Source organism: Somniosus microcephalus, chromosome 15 (assembly GCF_052327205.1).
Source record: "Somniosus microcephalus isolate GS21.2 chromosome 15, FLI_Smic_1.0, whole genome shotgun sequence".
NCBI classification, from domain to species: Eukaryota; Metazoa; Chordata; class Chondrichthyes; order Squaliformes; family Somniosidae; genus Somniosus; species Somniosus microcephalus.
In genome coordinates this window covers 120,355,480-120,372,661 of record NC_141001.1, presented here as the reverse complement: position 1 = coordinate 120,372,661, position 17,182 = coordinate 120,355,480, and the positions used below count along the sequence as shown (strand labels likewise).

General features: G+C 47.3%; 1 protein-coding gene across 2 annotated transcripts in view; it reads left to right on the top strand.

Annotated features, from left to right (window-relative positions):
* parvaa (parvin, alpha a) overlaps positions 1 to 16,165 on the top strand; it is a 163,311-nt gene extending 147,146 nt beyond the window's left edge. Inside the window, exons 10-13 of one of the 2 annotated variants that reach the window (XM_086008366.1) lie at positions 1,130 to 1,198; positions 2,053 to 2,154; positions 11,426 to 11,498; positions 15,858 to 16,165. In XM_086008366.1, the coding sequence (XP_085864492.1) occupies positions 1,130 to 1,198; positions 2,053 to 2,154; positions 11,426 to 11,498; positions 15,858 to 15,934 (321 nt within the window). In that variant the 3' untranslated portion in view covers positions 15,935 to 16,165. The remainder of the gene's footprint in view (positions 1 to 1,129; positions 1,199 to 2,052; positions 2,155 to 11,425; positions 11,499 to 15,857) is intronic. The other variant, XM_086008367.1, reaches the window with a different exon arrangement.
* Positions 16,166 to 17,182: the final 1,017 nt, after the last annotated feature.

The window sequence follows — 17,182 nt, the reverse complement described above, 5'->3', positions numbered from 1 at the left end:
GTCCTTTGGGGAAGGAAATCTGCCGTCCTGACCCGGTCTGGTCTATATGTGACTCCAGACCCACACCGACCTGGTTGACTCTTAACTGAAGTGTCCTAGCGAGCCCCTCAGTTGTCTCAAATCACTGCCAGCGGTTCAAGAAGGCGGCTCACCCCCATCTACTCGGGGCAAATAGGGATGGGCACTAAATGCCGGCCTTGCCAGCGACGTCCACATCCCCAGAATTAACATTTTAAAAGTTCCTGAACTGGGCTATGAAAATAAAGACTTGCATTTATATAGCGACTTTCACGACCTTGGGTCGTCCCAAAGTGCCTTTACAGCCAATGACGTACTTTTGAAGTGCTGTTGTAATGTAGGGAAACGTGACAGCCAATTTATGCACAGCAAGCTCCCACAAACAGCAATATGATCATCTGTATTAGTGATGTTGGTTGAGGGATAAACATTGGCCCCCGGACACTGGGCTATGATGCCTGGACACTGGGCTCCTCTGTCTCTGCCAGTCCCGTGCATCTCCAGTACTGAGCGGCAGTAGAGGCTGGGGCTCATGTTGCTCGTCTTCCACCTCCCCCGCCTCTGCCTAGTAAACCATGCCTTACTGACAGAAGTCTCCACAGTGTCAGCCGTGGCTCAGTGGGCAGCACCCTCGCCTCTGAGTCAGAAGGTTGTGGGTTCACGTCCCCACTCCAGAGCCTTGAGCACAAAAATCTAGGCTGACACTCCCAGTGCAGTGCTGAGGGAGCGCTGCACTGTCGGAGGTGCCGTCTTTCGGATGAGACATTTAACCGAGGCCCCATCTGCTCTCTCAGGTGGATGTAAAAGATCCCAGGGCCATTATTTCAAAGAAGAGCAGGGAGTTCTCCCCGGTGTCACAGTAACCATCAGTAAAAACAGATTATCTGGTCATTATCACATTGCTGTTTGTGGGAGCTTGCTGTGCGCAAATTGTCTGCTGCGTTTCCTACATTACAACAGTGACTATGCTTCAAAAAGTACTTCATTGGCTGTGAAGCGCTTTGGGACGTCCGGTGGTCGTGAAAGGCACTGGAGAAATGCAAGACTTTTTTTCTTTGAAACGGAGTAGGTGGGGCAACCTCTTTTGAAACTCTGTGTTTTCTATCCACAGACCCTGATCACCTTTGTGAATAAACACCTGAACAAGTTAAATCTGGAAGTTACAGAACTAGAGACTCAGGTAAGTGGATCGTTGAGCTCACAGTATAGATTGGGATGGAGCAGGAAGACAGACAGAAGAGATATTGGATGGCGGCACAGGCTCGAGGGGCTGAATGGCCTGCTCCCGTTCCTAGGTTGGTAGAGGCGATGTCTTGTGGCAAAGTCCAGCACCCCTGATGGGACATAAACAGCGCAGTGAAACGCTTCCACGGGATCTGCCTGTGCAGGACACTGCCGGTGCGGAAGTTACATCCACAGGTGGGGTTCTGCTGCATCGTGAATCGCTCTGTTTCCAAAGTCCCTCGGAGCCCTGCGCCCGATCAAGAGTACCACCTTCAGCTAGCACTAGCGTCCCCATCAGACGGGCGGCCCCACTTTAGCTCTAGACAGTGAGCTAGGTAAAGCCGCACACTGAAGGTCTGAGTGGGTAGCACTCTCTCGCCTCTGAGTCAGAAGGTCGTGGGTTCAAGTCCCACTCCGGAGACTCGAGCACAAAATGCAGCCTGACGCTCCCGGTGCCAGTACTGAGGGAGTGCAGCACTGTCAAAGGCGCCGTCTTTCTGATGAGACGTTGAACCGACTCGAGATGAACCAGCTGAACCGTAGTCCTTTATCGTCTAGCAATTCCCATGTTCCACAAAATGTTAATTAATGGTCATTTAATTCATTTCGGGGAAGTGGGTGTCGCTGGCAAGGCCGGCATTTATTGCCCGTCCCTAGTTGCCCCTTGAGAAGGTGGTGGTGGTGGGTGGGCCCATCTCCTTGCAGCGTTGCGGTCCGTGTGGCGATGGTGCTCCCACGTTGGTGTTTAACCAGTCAGTGACACCGTGGCCTGTACGAGTGGTAATTTCTGGACTAAACTCTCCCTTACAGTTTGCTGATGGTGTCTACCTGGTGCTACTCATGGGGCTCGTGGAGGACTATTTCATACCTTTGCACAACTTCTTTCTCACCCCAGACAGCTTTGAACACAAGGTAAATCTTTGAAAGAAAGAAAGACTTGCATTTATATAGCGCCTTTCACTCACAACCACCGAACATCTCAAAACGCTTCACAACCAATGAGGTACTTTTGAAGTGTAGTCACTGTTGTAATGTAGGAAACGCGGCAGCCAATTTGTGCACAGCAAGCTCCCACAAACAGCAATGTGATAATGACCAGATCATCTGTTTTTGTGATGTTAGTTGAGGGATAAATATTGGCCCCAGGACACCGGGTAGAACTCCCCTGCTCTTCTTCGAAATAGTGCCCGTGGGATCTTTTACGTCCACCTGAGAGAGCAGACGGGGCCTCGGTTTGACGTCTCATCCGAAAGACGGCACCTCCGACAATGCGGCGCTCCCTCAGTACTGCCCCTCCGACAGTGCGGCGCTCCCTCAGTACTGCCCCTCCGACAGTGCGGCGCTCCCTCAGTACTGCCCCTCCGACAGTGCGGCGCTCCCTCAGTACTGCCCCTCCGACAGTGCGGCGCTCCCTCAGTACTGCCCCTCCGACAGTGCGGCGCTCCCTCAGTACTGCCCCTCCGACAGTGCGGCGCTCCCTCAGTACTGCCCCTCCGACAGTGCGGCGCTCCCTCAGTACTGCCCCTCCGACAGTGCGGCGCTCCCTCAGCACTGCCCCTCTGACAGTGCGGCGCTCCCTCAGCACTGCACTGGGAGTGTCAGCCTAGATCTTTGTGCTCAAGTCTCTGGAGTGGGCCTTGAACCCACAACTTTCTGACTCAGAGGCGAGAGAGAGAGTGCTGCCCACTGAGCCACGGCTGACACTCTTGAAATGTGGGTGCTTTTCGCCGTCAATAATAAGGCGGTAGTGCTGGCCGCACCTCGAGGAGACGCAGCATTTTTGTTTTCGGTGGTAGGCCCAGTGCAAGAGGATGTGGAACGAATGCAAGCCCTTGAGTCACTTCCTGTTTGCCCTCTGGCTCCGAAAACCCTCCCAGTCGAACCAAGACCCAGCTGCTTCACCTGCACCTGCTGCCTTGTTCCTCCATCCAGGCACTGGGAATGGGTATAAGGCCGCAAGGAATAGGAGCAGGAGTCGGCCATTTGGCCTCTCGAGCCTGCTCCGCCATCCGATAAGATCATGGCTGATCATCAACCTCTAAATTGCTCGAGTCTATAATTAAGGATAGGGTGACTGAACACCTCGCAAATTTTCAGTTGATCAGAGAGAGCCAGCATGGATTTGTGAAAGGCAGGTGATGCCTGACAAACCTGATTGCATTTTTTGAGGCGGTGACTAAAGTAGTGGACAGGGGAATGTCTATGGATGTTATTTTATGGACTTCCAGGAGGCATTTGATAAAATCCCTCGTAAGAGACTGTTATCTAAGGTAGAAGCCCACGGAATTGAGGGCAAATTATTGACCTGGTTAGGAGATTGGCCGAGCGGCAGGAGACAGAGAGTAGGGATAATGGGCAGGTACTCAAACTGGCAGGATGTGACTAGTGGTGTCCCGCAGAGACCTGTGTTGGGGCCTCAACTATTCACAATATTTATTAATGACTTAGATGATGGGATAGAAAGTCATAGATCCAAATTTGCCGATGACACAAAGATAGACAACATTGTAGGCAGTGTGGATGAAAGCATAAAATTACAAAGAGATATCGACAGATTAAGTGAATGGGCAAAACTGTGGCAAATGGATTTCAATGTAGGCAAATGTGAGGTCATCCACGTTGGACCTAAAGAGGATCGAACAGGGTACTTTCTAAATGGTGAAAGGCTAAAAACAGTGGAGGCCCAAAGAGACTCGGGGGGTCCAGGTACATAGATCATTAAACTGTCATGAACAGGTACAGAAAATAATCAGAAAGGCTAATGGGATGCTGGCCTTTATATCGAGAGGACTAGAATACAAGGGGGTAGAAGTTATGCTGCAGCTATACAAAACCCTGGTTAGACCACACCTGGAGCACTGGGAGCAGTTCTGGGCACCACACCTTAGGAAGGATAGACTGGCCTTGGAGCGAGTGCAGTGTAGGTTTACCAGAATGACACCCGGACTTGAAGGGTTAAGTTACGAGGAGAGATTACACAAATTATGGGTTGTATTCCCTGGAATTTAGAAGGTTAAGGGGTGATCTGATCGAAGTTTTCAGGATATTAAGGGGAACAGATAGGGTAGATAGAGAGAAACTATTTCCGCTGGTTGGGGAGTCTCGGACTAGGGGGCATAGTCTAAAAATTAGAGCCAGACCTTTCAGGAGTGAAATTAGGAAACACTTCTACACACAAAGGGTGGTAGAAGTTTGGAACTCTTTTCCGCAAAGGGCAATTGTTAATTTTAATTCTGAGATTGATAGATTTTTGTAACCAAAGGTATTAAGGGATATGGGACAAAGGCGGGTATATGGAGTTAGGTCACAGATCAGCCATGATCTCATTGAATGGTGGAACAGGCTCGAGGGGCTGAATGGCCTCCTCCTGTTCCTATGTTGCTCAACTCCACTCTCCCGTCCGATCCCATATCCCTTGATTCCATCAGAGTCCAAAATTCTATCGATCTCAGCCTTCAAAATACTCAACGACTGAGCATCCACAGCCCTCTGGGGCAGAGAATTCCAAAAATTCACAATCCCCAGTGAATAAATTTCTCCTCATCTCAGTCCTAAATGGCCGACCCCTTATCTTGAGACTGTGCCCCCTAGTTCTAGACTCTCCAGCCAGGGGAAACAGCCTCTCAGCATCTACCCTGTCAACCTTCTAAGAATTTTATATGTTTAATATATATTCTAATATTAATTACCTGCACCCCCCCTTTGTCCACATACATGTATGTCTAGCAGTACAGTCTGAATTTAAAACAATTCTGAGGAATTAATTCCTGATGGATACGGCAATACTGTCAGTTGGCACATTCTCCCCGTGTTTGCGTGGGTTTCCTCCGGGTGCTCCGGTTTCCTCCCACAGTCCAAAGATGTGCGGGTTAGGTTGATTGGCCATGATAAAAATTGACCCTTAGTGTTAGGGGGGATTAAATACGTGGGGTTACGGGGATAGGGCTTGGGTGGGATGGCTGTCGGTGTAGGGACCGGGTGCTAGGGTTTGGATGATCAGCCATGATCTCGTTGAATGGCAGAGCAGGCTCGAAGGGCCGAATGGCCTACTCCTGCTCCTATCTTCTATGCTTCTATGTTTCTAAAAGACGTCAATGTGGTGCACACTTCCTGTGTCACATTCACTTCCTGTCCTGCCTACTTCCGTCACACTTGTAGGACACGCTTTTTCTGTCACTGTTGGACTTTCCCGTTTGTTGCACTTGCCTCCGATCGAAACCTCCCCGAGGGCGGGGTGTTGCACGTTTACTCCCGGGAATCGCTGAGCTCCATCCACAGCGCCACCTTTCTGGGAAGAGCTTTTAAAATCAGGGCACCTGCCCAACTTCCTGCTGACACCTCTTCACTACGAGCTCCCGTCTCCGCCCCTCCCCCCCCCCCCCCACACCCGTAGTGTCAAATCTGCAGGATAAGCATGCAACACCCCACCTCGGAGGGTTCGATCGGAGGCAAGTGCAACAAACGGGAAAGTCCAACAGTGACAGAAAAAGCGAGACCTACAAGTGTGACATAAGTAGGCGTGACAGGAAGTGAATGTGACACAGGAAGTGTGCACGACACGGACGTCTTTTAATTTATGACATACTGACAGCCGAGTGCTCTGACTCCGCAGGAGATGCAGGTAAAATATACAACCTGTCACGCTCTACGTCACAATCCCAAGCATCACAGATGCATGACAAGAAAGCCACTCGTGGTGGGCTCTTTGGACCTGGAGCCCAACATTTACAGCCAGCCGCAACTTCCACCTAAGTGACGGTGGGAGTTCACAAGCTGCTACTTAGACCATACCCTTGCGTGTCTACTGGACTCGAAGCCTCGGCCTAGTAAACCCGCGTTCTTGCAAGAATTCCTGCCCGTGATACACTAGCGGCCGGGATCCCTCGGAGGGAGGCAGCAGTGAGGTCTTGTCTTTCTCGGCAAATACCCACTGGGTTCACCGAGCCAAGCTCCGACTCCAGAGGAGATGTGCATAAAACATATGATCTGTCACACTCTACGTCTCACTCCACGGTGTCACAGATGCAAAAACAATCAATGGCCATGAGAGCCAGTCATAGAATCATAGAAATTTACAGCACAGAAGGAGGCCATTCGGCCCATCATGTCCGTGCCGGCCGACAAAGAGCTCTCCAGCCTAATCCCACTGTCCAGCTCTTGGTCCGTAGCCCTGTAGGTTACGGCACTTCAAGTGCATATCCAAGTACTTTTTAAATGTGATGAGGGTTTCTGTCTCTACCACCCTTTCAGGCAGTGAGTTCCAGACCCCCACCACCCTCTGGGTGAAAAAAGTTCTCAACTCCCCTCTAATCCTTCTACCAATTACTTTAAATCTATGCCCCCTGGTTATTGACCTCTATGCTAAGGGAAATAGGTCATAGGATATACGACTCAGAAACAGGCCATTCGGCCCAACCAGTCCATACCGACGTTTATGCTCCACTCGAGCCTCCTCCCGTTGGTACCATGTTGGTACCAACGACATAGATAGGACAAGGAAGGAGGTTCTGCTGAGGGAGTTTGAGCAGCTAGGGGCCAAATTAAAAAGCAGAACCACAAGGGTAATAATCTCTGGATTATTACCTGAGCCATGAGCGAATTTGGCTAGGACAAATAAAATTAGAGAGTTAAATGCGTGGCTCAAAGACTGGTGTGGGAGAAATGGGTTTTGCTTCCTGGGACACTGGCACCAGTACTGGGGCAGGGGGGAGCTGTTCCGTTGGGACGGGCTTCACTTGGCCAGTGCTGGGACTAGAGTCCTGGCGGATCATATTACTAGGGCTGTAGAGAGGGCTTTAAACTAACTAGTCGAGGGGAGGTTCCTAGAGAGCAAATAATAAAAATGACAACAGAGAAGGTCATAGACTTAGGTAGCAGTGGGGAAATTAAAAACCAGAGCGTGTCAGGAAGGGGCAGAAGGCATGGAGTAAAAGGTAAAGTAATAAAAAGGGCAAAAGCAGGAACTAAGTGTCACAAAACATCTTTGAAAGTTCTCTATCTGAATGCACGTAGCATTCGTTACAAAATAGACGAGTTAATGGCACAAATAACTACATATGGGTATGATCTTGTGACCATTACAGAAACATGGCTGCAGGGTGACAATGCCTGGGAATTAAACATACCAGGTTATTTAACGATCAGGAAGGACAGGCAGGAAGGAAGGGGAGGTGGGGTGGCTATGTTAATAAAGGAAGGAATCACTGTAATACAGAGAAATGATATTGGGTCAAAAGATCAGGATAATGAAACAGTTTGGGTGGAGGTAAGGAATAATAAGGGGAAAAAAACACTAGTGGGCGTAGTCTATAGGCCTCCGAACAGTGGCAACTCTGTTGGACGGAGTATCAATCAGGAAATAGTTGAGGCTTGTAATAAGGGAACATCTATAATTATGGGGGATTTTAACTATCATATTAATTGGACAAATCAAATTGGGCAGGGCAGCCTTGAGGATGAGTTCATTGAGTGTGTTAGGGATGGGTTTCTTGAGCAGTATGTAACTGAACCGACCAGGGGGCAAGCAACCTTAGATCTGGTCCTGTGTAACGAGATGGGATTAATTAAAAATGTCCTAGTAAAGGATCCCCTTGGAATGAGTGACCATAACATGGTTGAATTCCATATTCAATTAGAGGGTGAGAAGGTTGGATCTCAAACAAGCGTGCTAAGCTTGAATAAAGGAGACTATGAAGGTATGAGAGCGGAATTGAGCAGAGTGGATTGGGAAAATAGATTAAAGGGTAAGACGATACATGATCAGTGGTGTACATTTAAGGAGTTATTTTACAACTTCCAAAAAAAATATATTCCACTGAGAAGAAAAGGGTGTAAAAGAAAAGACAGCCATCCGTGGCTAAGTAAAGAAATTAAGGATAGTATTCGACTAAAAACAAGGGCATATAAGGTAGCCAAATCTAGTGGGAGGATAGAGGATTGGGAAAACTTTAAAAGACAGCAAAAAATAACAAAAAGATTGATTAAGAAAGGGAAGATAGATTATGAAAGTAAATTAGCAAAAAATATAAAAACAGATAGTAAGAGTTTTTATAGTTATATAAAAAGAAAAAGGGTGGCTAAAGTAAATGTTGGTCCCTTAGAGGATGAGACCGGGAAATTAATGGTGGGAAATATGGAGATGGCAAAAACACTGAACAAATATTTTGTATCAGTCTTTACAGCAGAAGACACTAAGAATATCCCAACACTGGACAAACAGGGGGCTAAAGGGGGGGAGGAGCTAAACACGATCAAAATCACTAAGGAAATGGTACTCGGTAAAATAATGGGACTCAAGGCGGATAAATCACCTGGACCTGATGGCTTACATCCTAGGGTCTTGAGGGAAGTGGTGGTAGGGATTGTGGATGCATTGGTAATAATTTTCCAAAACTCCCTGGACTCGGCAAAGGTCCCGGCAGACTGGAAAACTGCTAATGTAACACCCTTATTTAAAAAGGGCAGTAGACAGAAGGCTGGAAACTATAGACCGGTTAGCCTAACATCTGTGGTAGGTAAAATTTTGGAGTCCATTATTAAGGAGACAGTAACAGGACATTTGGATAATCATAATTTAATAGGACAAAGTCAGCATGGTTTTATGAAGGGGAAGTCATGTTTGACAAATTTGCTGGAGTTCTTTGAGGAAGTAACGTATAGGGTGGATAAAGGGGAACCAGTGGACGTAGTGTATTTAGACTTCCAAAAGGCATTTGACAAGGCTTAAGATAAAAAATCACGGGATTGGGGGTAATATTCTGGCATGGATAGAGGATTGGCTATCTAACAGAAGGCAGAGAGTTGGGATAAATGGTTCATTCTCAGACTGGCAATCAGTAACTAGTGGTGTTCCGCAGGGGTCAGTGCTGGGTCCCCAACTCTTTACAATCTATATTAATGATTTGGAGGAGGGGACCGAGTGTAACATATCAAAGTTTGCAGATGATACTAAGATGGGAGGGAAAGTAGTGAGTGAGGAGGACATAAAAAACCTGCAAGGGGACATCGACAGGCTAAGTAAGTGGGCAGAGATTTGGCAGATGGAATACAATACTGGAAAGTGTGAGGTTATGCACTTTGGCAGGAAAAATCGTAGAGCAAGTTATTATCTTAATGGCAAGAAACTGGAAAGTACTGAAGTACAAAGGGATCTGGGGGTCCTGGTGCACGAAACTCAAAAGGTTAGTATGCAGGTGCAGCAAGTGATTAAGAAGGCCAATGGAATGTTGGCTTTCATTGCTAGGGGGATAGAATATAAAAATAGGGAGGTATTGCTTCAGTTGTACAAGGTATTGGTGAGACCGCACCTGGAATACTGCGTACAGTTTTGGTGTCCATACTTAAGAAAAGACATACTTGCTCTCGAGTCAGTACAAAGAAGGTTCACTCGGTTAATCCCGGGGATGAGGGGATGGACATATGAGGAGAGGTTGAGTAGATTGGGACTCTACTCATTGGAGTTCAGAAGAATGAGAGGCGATCTTATTGAAACATATAAGATTGTGAAGGGGTTGGATCAGGTGGATGTGGGGAAGATGTTCCCGATGATGGGTGAAACTAGAACTAGGGGGCATAGTCTTAGAATAAGGGGCTGCTCTTTCAAAACTGAGATGAGGAGGAACTACTTCACTCAGAGGGTGGTAGGTCCATGGAATATGCTGCCCCAAAAAGCTGTAGAAGCTACATCATTACATAAATTTAAAACAGAAATAGACAGTTTCCTAGAAGTAAAGGGAATTAAGGGTTACGGGGAGCGGGCAGGAATTTGGACATGAGTCTAGGTTCGGATCGGTCATGGCCCTGTGGGTAGCGGAGCGGGCCCAGGGGTCGTGTAGCCTGATCCTGCTCCTATTTCGTGTGTCTAATTCTGTTGGATTCAGGAGATGGTTCTGTGATAGTGGATTGGCGGTTAGGATCAGATCAGCCATGATCTTATTGAATGGCGGAGCAGGCTCGAGGGGCCGATTGGCCTACTCCTGCTCCTATTTCTTATGTTCCTCATCTAAATCTATCAGCATAACCCTCTATTCCCTTCTCCTTCATATGCTTGTCTAGCCTCCCCTTAAATGCATCGATACTATTCGCTTCGACCACTCCCTGTGGGAGCGAGTTCCACATTATCACCACTCTCTGGGTAAAGAAGTTTCTCCTGAATTCCCGATTGGATTTCTTGGTGACTATCTTATATTGATGGCCTCTAGTTTTGCTCTTCCCCACAAGTGGAAACATTCTCTCTGTATCCACTCTATCAAAACCTTTCATAATTTTAAAGACCTCTATTAGGTCACCCCTCAGCCTTCTGTTTTCAGGAGAAGAGAGTCCCGGGCTGTTTACACTTTCCTGATATGTATACCCTCGCATTTCTGGTATCATCCTTGTAAATCTTCTCCACACCCTCTCCAGTGCCTCTATATCCTTTTTATAATATGGCGACCAGAACTGTACGCTGTACTCCAAGTGTGGTCTAACCAAGGTTCGATACAGGTTTAGCATAACTTCCCTACTTTTCAATTCTATCCCTCTAGAAATAAACCCTAGTGCTTGGTTTGCTTTTTTTTAGGTCCTTCCTATCCACTGTATCTAAGCCCTCCATAATTTTATACACCTCAATTAAATCTCCCCTCAACCTCCTCTGCTCTAAAGAAAACAACCCCAGCCTATCCAATCTTTCCTCATAGCTAAAATGCCCCAGCCCAGGCAACATCCTCATAAATCTCCTCTGTACCCTCTCTAGTGCAATCACATCCTTCCTGTAATGTGGTGACCAGAACTGCACGCAGTATTCTAGCTGTGGCCTAACTAGTGTTTTATACAGTTCAAGCATAACCTCCCTGCTCTTATATTCTGTGCCTTTTGGGTCCATTTGACCTGGAGCCCGACATTAACTCCAGCTGAATGCCAGCGATGGGTGTCGACGCTGGAGATGTCTAACGCTTCGTAAGTATGTGCCGATCGGATGATCGGGCTTCACTGGAGCGCATGTAACACCCGTTGTAAAGTGAAATTGTTTCACTTTTAAGATCTAGTTAATCCTGAACAGACAACATCCACCGTTCTCAACAACGCGCCCTGAAACAGGGCCTTAAGAGCCGAGGTCAGCTGCGTTGCCGGGATCGAAACTCAAACCTACTGTTTACCAAAGCTTCTTGCTTTAATTACAGTTTCCTAAAACTCTCTTCAACAGGTCCATAACGTGTCCTTTGCGTTTGAACTGATGCAGGATGGAGGTTTGGAGAAACCGAAGCCTCGATCAGAAGGTACGTACGTAGTCCATCACTTACGACGTGTTGAAGACTTAGAATCAACGTGCAACGTATGAGCAACGTAAACCTGATCTGCACTGTGCTGGACCTTGTTTAGAATTATAATGTTCTAACTACGCACAGATTTAAGATAACTGGCAGAAGAACCAGGGATGACATGAGGGGGAAAAGGTTACGCAGCGAGTTGTTGTGATCTGGAACGCGCTGCCTGAAAGGGCGGTGGGAGCAGATTCAATAGTAACTTTCAAAAAGGGATTTGGACAAATACTTGAAGGGCAAAAATTTGCAGGACTGTGGGGAAAGAGCAGGGGAGAGAGTGGGACTAATTGGAGAGCTCTTTCAAAGAGCCGGCACAGGCAGGATGGGCTGAATGGCCTCCTTCTGTACTGTAACATTCTATGATTCTACTTAACCGTCCAAGCAATTCAAATGGCCATTCGTCCTCTCGTTTCTGGGACCTCGCTTGAACACGGGGTAAAGGGGGTTAGATTATGAGGACAGGTTGCAGAGACTGTCGGGTGATGATGGTGTCCTATCGGATCCAGAACCAAGACGAAGCTTAGAAGGCAATCTTGGGGAAGGCTCGACTGGCAATCGCAGAGTTAGCCTGCCTGGGAGAAGGTGATGGCAAAGGAGAACATTATAAACTCTCTCCTCTTTCAGCCGGAAGGTACAGTTTACCAAATTAACAGCAGTGACTCCACTTCGAAAGGTGGCGAGCTCTTGGACACTTCCTGTGACCATGGTGAAACGCAACATAAATCACTTCTAGCCCCATTTCTGTTTCTTTCTTTGCTCTCTCTCTCTCTCTCTCTCCACATTGTCCAGCACATGGTGCTACCCCTGCCCAGTGACACTGCACCACCCAGCACACAACATCACATTAAACACCGTTCCCACCCATGGGACAAGGAAGAGCACCTTCTCCAAGGCCTCTGACAATGTAGCTCCGCACCCAACCATTGCGAGATCTGTACCAGTAACAGGGTTAGAATCACACAATGATGCAGTTCAGAAGGGGGCCATTCGGCCCATCATGGCAGTGCTCGCCTCCGGTGAACCTCTTTCTCTGTCGACTGTCCTGGCCCTTCCTGATTGTTCCTCAAAAGTTGTCTTGCCTGAGGTTTGCACCTCCTTTTCCAGTCCATTGGAAGTTGTAAGGGGTGTAGTGGATTATGTTACTAGACTAATAATCCAGAGAATGTGATTTTTAAATCCCACCACAAGAATTTGAATTCGTTTTTTTTTTTAATTTCGGAAATCTGGAAATAAAAAGCTAGTCTCAGTAACAGTGAGCTGTCGGATTGTCGTAAAAACCCATCTGGTTCACTAATGTCCTTTAGCGAAGGAAATCTGCCGCCTTTACCCGGTCTGGCCGATATGTGACTCCAGACCCACACCAATGTGGCTGACTCTTAACTGCCCTGTGAAGTGGCCGAGCGAGACACTCAGTTACATCAAACCCGCTCCCAGCGGGTCAAGAAACAGGCCCACCACCACCTCAAGACCACAGGGGGGATTGCCAATAATAGCCAACCTTGCCCACATCCTGAAATTAATTTTAAAAAGTGCAGAGGTCGGTAGGTGGTGAATGCAGCCTTGAGCTCAATGCCGGTCACTCCACAATGACTTGTGTCAGAGAAGTCTTCTGAATTTCACCAAAAGGACAGTTGAGTAACTGGCACATGATTCTTGCACAAAAACCTACAGCAAAAGAACAAAATTAAATCTAGATGGAAGTGCTGTCGCATTGACGTGGCTGGCAACTCCATGCTCGGTCAGAGCTCAGATTGATTCTTTGTCAACAAAGCAAAGTCTGATCAACCTGTCCTTGACAACACCTGGGATACAATAGCTGGCACTAGCCAAGGTCACGGAACCTCTGAAGAGGTGTGCTAACTTCCTCTGCTGACACAAACATGTAGACTAGCGAGATGGGCGCTAAGGGAGAACGGCGTGAGTGTGTGAAATGTCCGGGAAGGAACTGCAGTCCGGGCAGGAATATAGAAGAAGCAATTGTCTTTTCGTTCAGTTATTTCGGATGAGACATTAAACCGAGGCCCTCTCGGGTGGCCGACTCCTGCTCCATAGAAACACAGAAACATTGAGATCATGGCTGATCATCCAAACTCAGTACCCTGTCCCTGCCTTCTCCCCATATCCCTTGATCCCTTTAGCCTTAAGAAATATATCTAACTCCTTCTTGAATATATTTAATGAATTGGCCTCAACTGCCTTCTGTGGTAGAGAATTCCACAGGTTCACCACTCTCTGGGTGAAGCAATTCCTCCTCATTTCTGTCCTAAAAGGCCTACCCCTTATCCTTAGACTGTGACTCCTGGTTTTGGACTCCCTGACCATTGGGAACATCCTTCCTGCATCTAGTCTGTCTAGTCCTGTTAGAATTTTATAAGTTTCAATGAGATCCCCTCTCATTCTTCTAAATTCCAGCGAGTATAAGCCCAATCGACCCAATCTCTCCTCATACGTCATTCCTGCCATCCCAGGTATCAGCCTGGTAAATCTTTGCTGCACACACTCCATGGCAAGAGCATCCTTCCTCAAATAGAGTGACCAAAACTGCACACAATACTCAAGGTGTAGTCTCACCAAGGCCCTGTACAATTGCAGCAAGACATCCTTGTTCCTGTACTCGAACCCTCTCACTACGAAGGCCAACATACCATTTGCCTTCTTAACCGCCTGCTGCACCTGCATGCTTACCTTCAGCAACTGGTGCACAAGGACACCCAGGTCTCGTTGCACTTCCCCTTCTCCCAATCTATTGCCGTTCAGATAATTTTCTGCCTTTCTGTTTTTGCCACCAAAGTGGATAACCTCGCATTTATCCACATTATACTGCATCTGCCATGCATCTGCCCAATCACCCAACCTGTCCAAATCATACTGGAGTTTCTCGGCATCCTCCTCACAGCAGACACGCCCACCCAGCTTTGTGTCATCTGCAAACTTTGAGATATTACATCTAGTTCCCTCGTCTAGATCATTAATATATATTGTGAATAGCTGGGGTCCTAGGACCGATCCCTGCGGTACCCCCACTAGTCACTGCCTGCCACTCAGACCTGTTTATTCCGACTTTTTTTTTAATGTCTCCTATTTCTTATGTTCTTGTGTTCTTAAAAGATCACATGGCCACTACTTTGAAGATAAGCAGAAGCATTCTCTGTCAGCTGTGGCTCAGTGGGCAGCACCCTCGCCTCTGAGTCAGAAGATTGTGGGTTCAAGTCCCACTCCAGAGACTTGAGCACAAAAATCTAGGCCGATACTCCAGTGCAGTACAGAGGGAGTGCCGCACTGTCAGAGGTCCTGCCTTTCAGATGAGACGTTAAACCGAGGCCCCACCTGCTCTCGGGTGGGCGTATAAGATCCCACGGCACTATTTGGAAGAAGAGCTGGGGAGTTCTCCCCGGTGTCCTGGGGCCAATATTTATCCCTCAACCCAACATAACAAAAACAGATTATCTGGTCATTTTCACATTGCTGTTTATGGGAGCTTGCTGTGTGCAAATTGGCTGCCGCCTTTCCCACATTACAACAGTGACTACAGTTCAAAAGTATGTCATTGGCTGTAAAGCACTTTGGGACGTCCTGAGGTGGTGAAAGGCGCTACAGAAATGCAAGTCTGTCTTTCTATCTACTCTAGCAAAACCCCTCAGTATTTTGAACACCTCAATTAAATCTCCCCTTAAACTTCTCATGAATATTTTCTACACCAAAATCATTTTTACATTTGATCAACATCGAGGGACTCAAATAGTGCCATGGGATCTTTTACGCCCACCTGGGAGAACAGACGTAAAAGTTTAACGTCTCATCCAAAAGACGGCACCTCCGACAGTGCCGCACTGCCTCAGCACTGCACTGGGAGTGTCAGTCTGGATTATGTGCTCAAGTCCCTGGAGTGGGACTGTGAACCCACGACCTTCTGACTCGGAGGCGAGAGAGAGTGCTGCCCACTGAGCCACGGCTGACACTGATGAACTGTGTCCACTGGCTGGAGGGTCGGTAACCAGAGGACACAGGTTTAAGGTGGTTGGCAAAAGAACCAGAGGAGAGATGAGGAGACTTTTTTTTACGTAACAGGAGTGATCTGGAACATGCTGCCTGAAAGGGCGGTGGAAGCAGATTCAATAGTAACTTTGAAAAGGGAACTAGATAAATACGTGGAGGGGAAAAAATGGCAGGACTATGGGTGAAACGGGCATGGGATTAATTGGAGAGCTCTTTCAAAGAGCTGGCACAGGTACGATGGGCCGAATGGCCTCCTTGTGTGCTGTAAGTTTCTGTGCCATAAACTCATGTCAAAAGCGAATGCATTGCCTCTTGCAGATATCGTGAACTGCGACCTTAAGTCCACCCTACGCGTGCTCTACAACCTGTTCACCAAGTATAGGAACGTAGAGTAACCCGAAGGTACGCCGCTCTCTCCGGGAACCTGACTAAAATGCAACTGTGACGACACCAAGTACATTTACAGGAGACCTGCGCCTGGCAACGAGCCGGACTGCCAATCACCGCCTTGTTGTAACATTCGAGCAGCAGTTATTTCAAGATTTTTTTTTTTGTTGGTTACAAGATTATTGTAAGTCCTTTTTTATATATATATATATATAATATAAAAAGAAAAGCACTTGAATCACAGAGACCAGAAGCAAAGTGGACTTGGCAAGCGCCAATACTTTTGAAGCTTAAACTGTTGTGTTCTGATGAGTGGAATTGGGTTAATGCGGTGCCTCTGTCCTGAAAGTAGCGATGGAGACTTCCAAAGATGCCTGTGTTACAAACACCAAAGAACTGTTGGAGAATTGAAGAGTTGCCCAGAGCCGGAACCCTCAAATTGCCATTATTCAGTGAAATTAAAGTTGCGTTTTTATGCTTGAAATAAACGTCCTGCCCTAATGTGTATAAACGGGTGGGGTGGAGTTTCGGGACAGCCTCTTTCTTGCCTGTGGAAGCAGTACCTGGAATAGTCCCCACCGTCTGCTCTTGGTCGTCAAGAACTGATCGGATTGCTTCCCCAGTGTAATGTTACTAAAGCTTTAAATGTGTGAGAATTTACAAATGAACACACGGCTAGTTTGAACATTGGTCGGTGCTTAAACTTTATTTAACCTGTAATTGTCTTGCGTTACCAGGTTGTGGCAGTATCGCGCGTTTATGCAACTGGGTGGGTTTCGTCATGGATTTGAATTCCACGGATACCAAACTGGGAAACTGAATTCAGTAAAATCTGGTCATCCAGTTACCAGGAAGCCAAGTGACCGCGAAGTCTGTCGGATTGTCATTTTAACAAAAACAACTGCTTCACTGATCCCCTTCAGGGAAGGAAACCTGCCGCCCTGACCCTGTCTGGGCCTACACAGGACTCCAGCCACACCTTATGGGTTGACCCACTGAAGTGACCTCCCAACCCACTTAGTTGTTTGGGCAACCAGAGATGGGCAATAAATGCAGCCTTTCCCACATCTCAAGAACAAATATATATATTGACGTAAGAAAACTACTAGGCACTTGGTCTAAGGGTTAAACAAAGCATTAATCAACTGTTTTACAACATGGAGGTCTAGTTGTGTCCTTCACTAGTTCCTGTTAAGAATGTCCTGTGCAAGCTGGGCCCGTGCCCGAGTATTTATACTCTCCCAGGACAGCGCCAC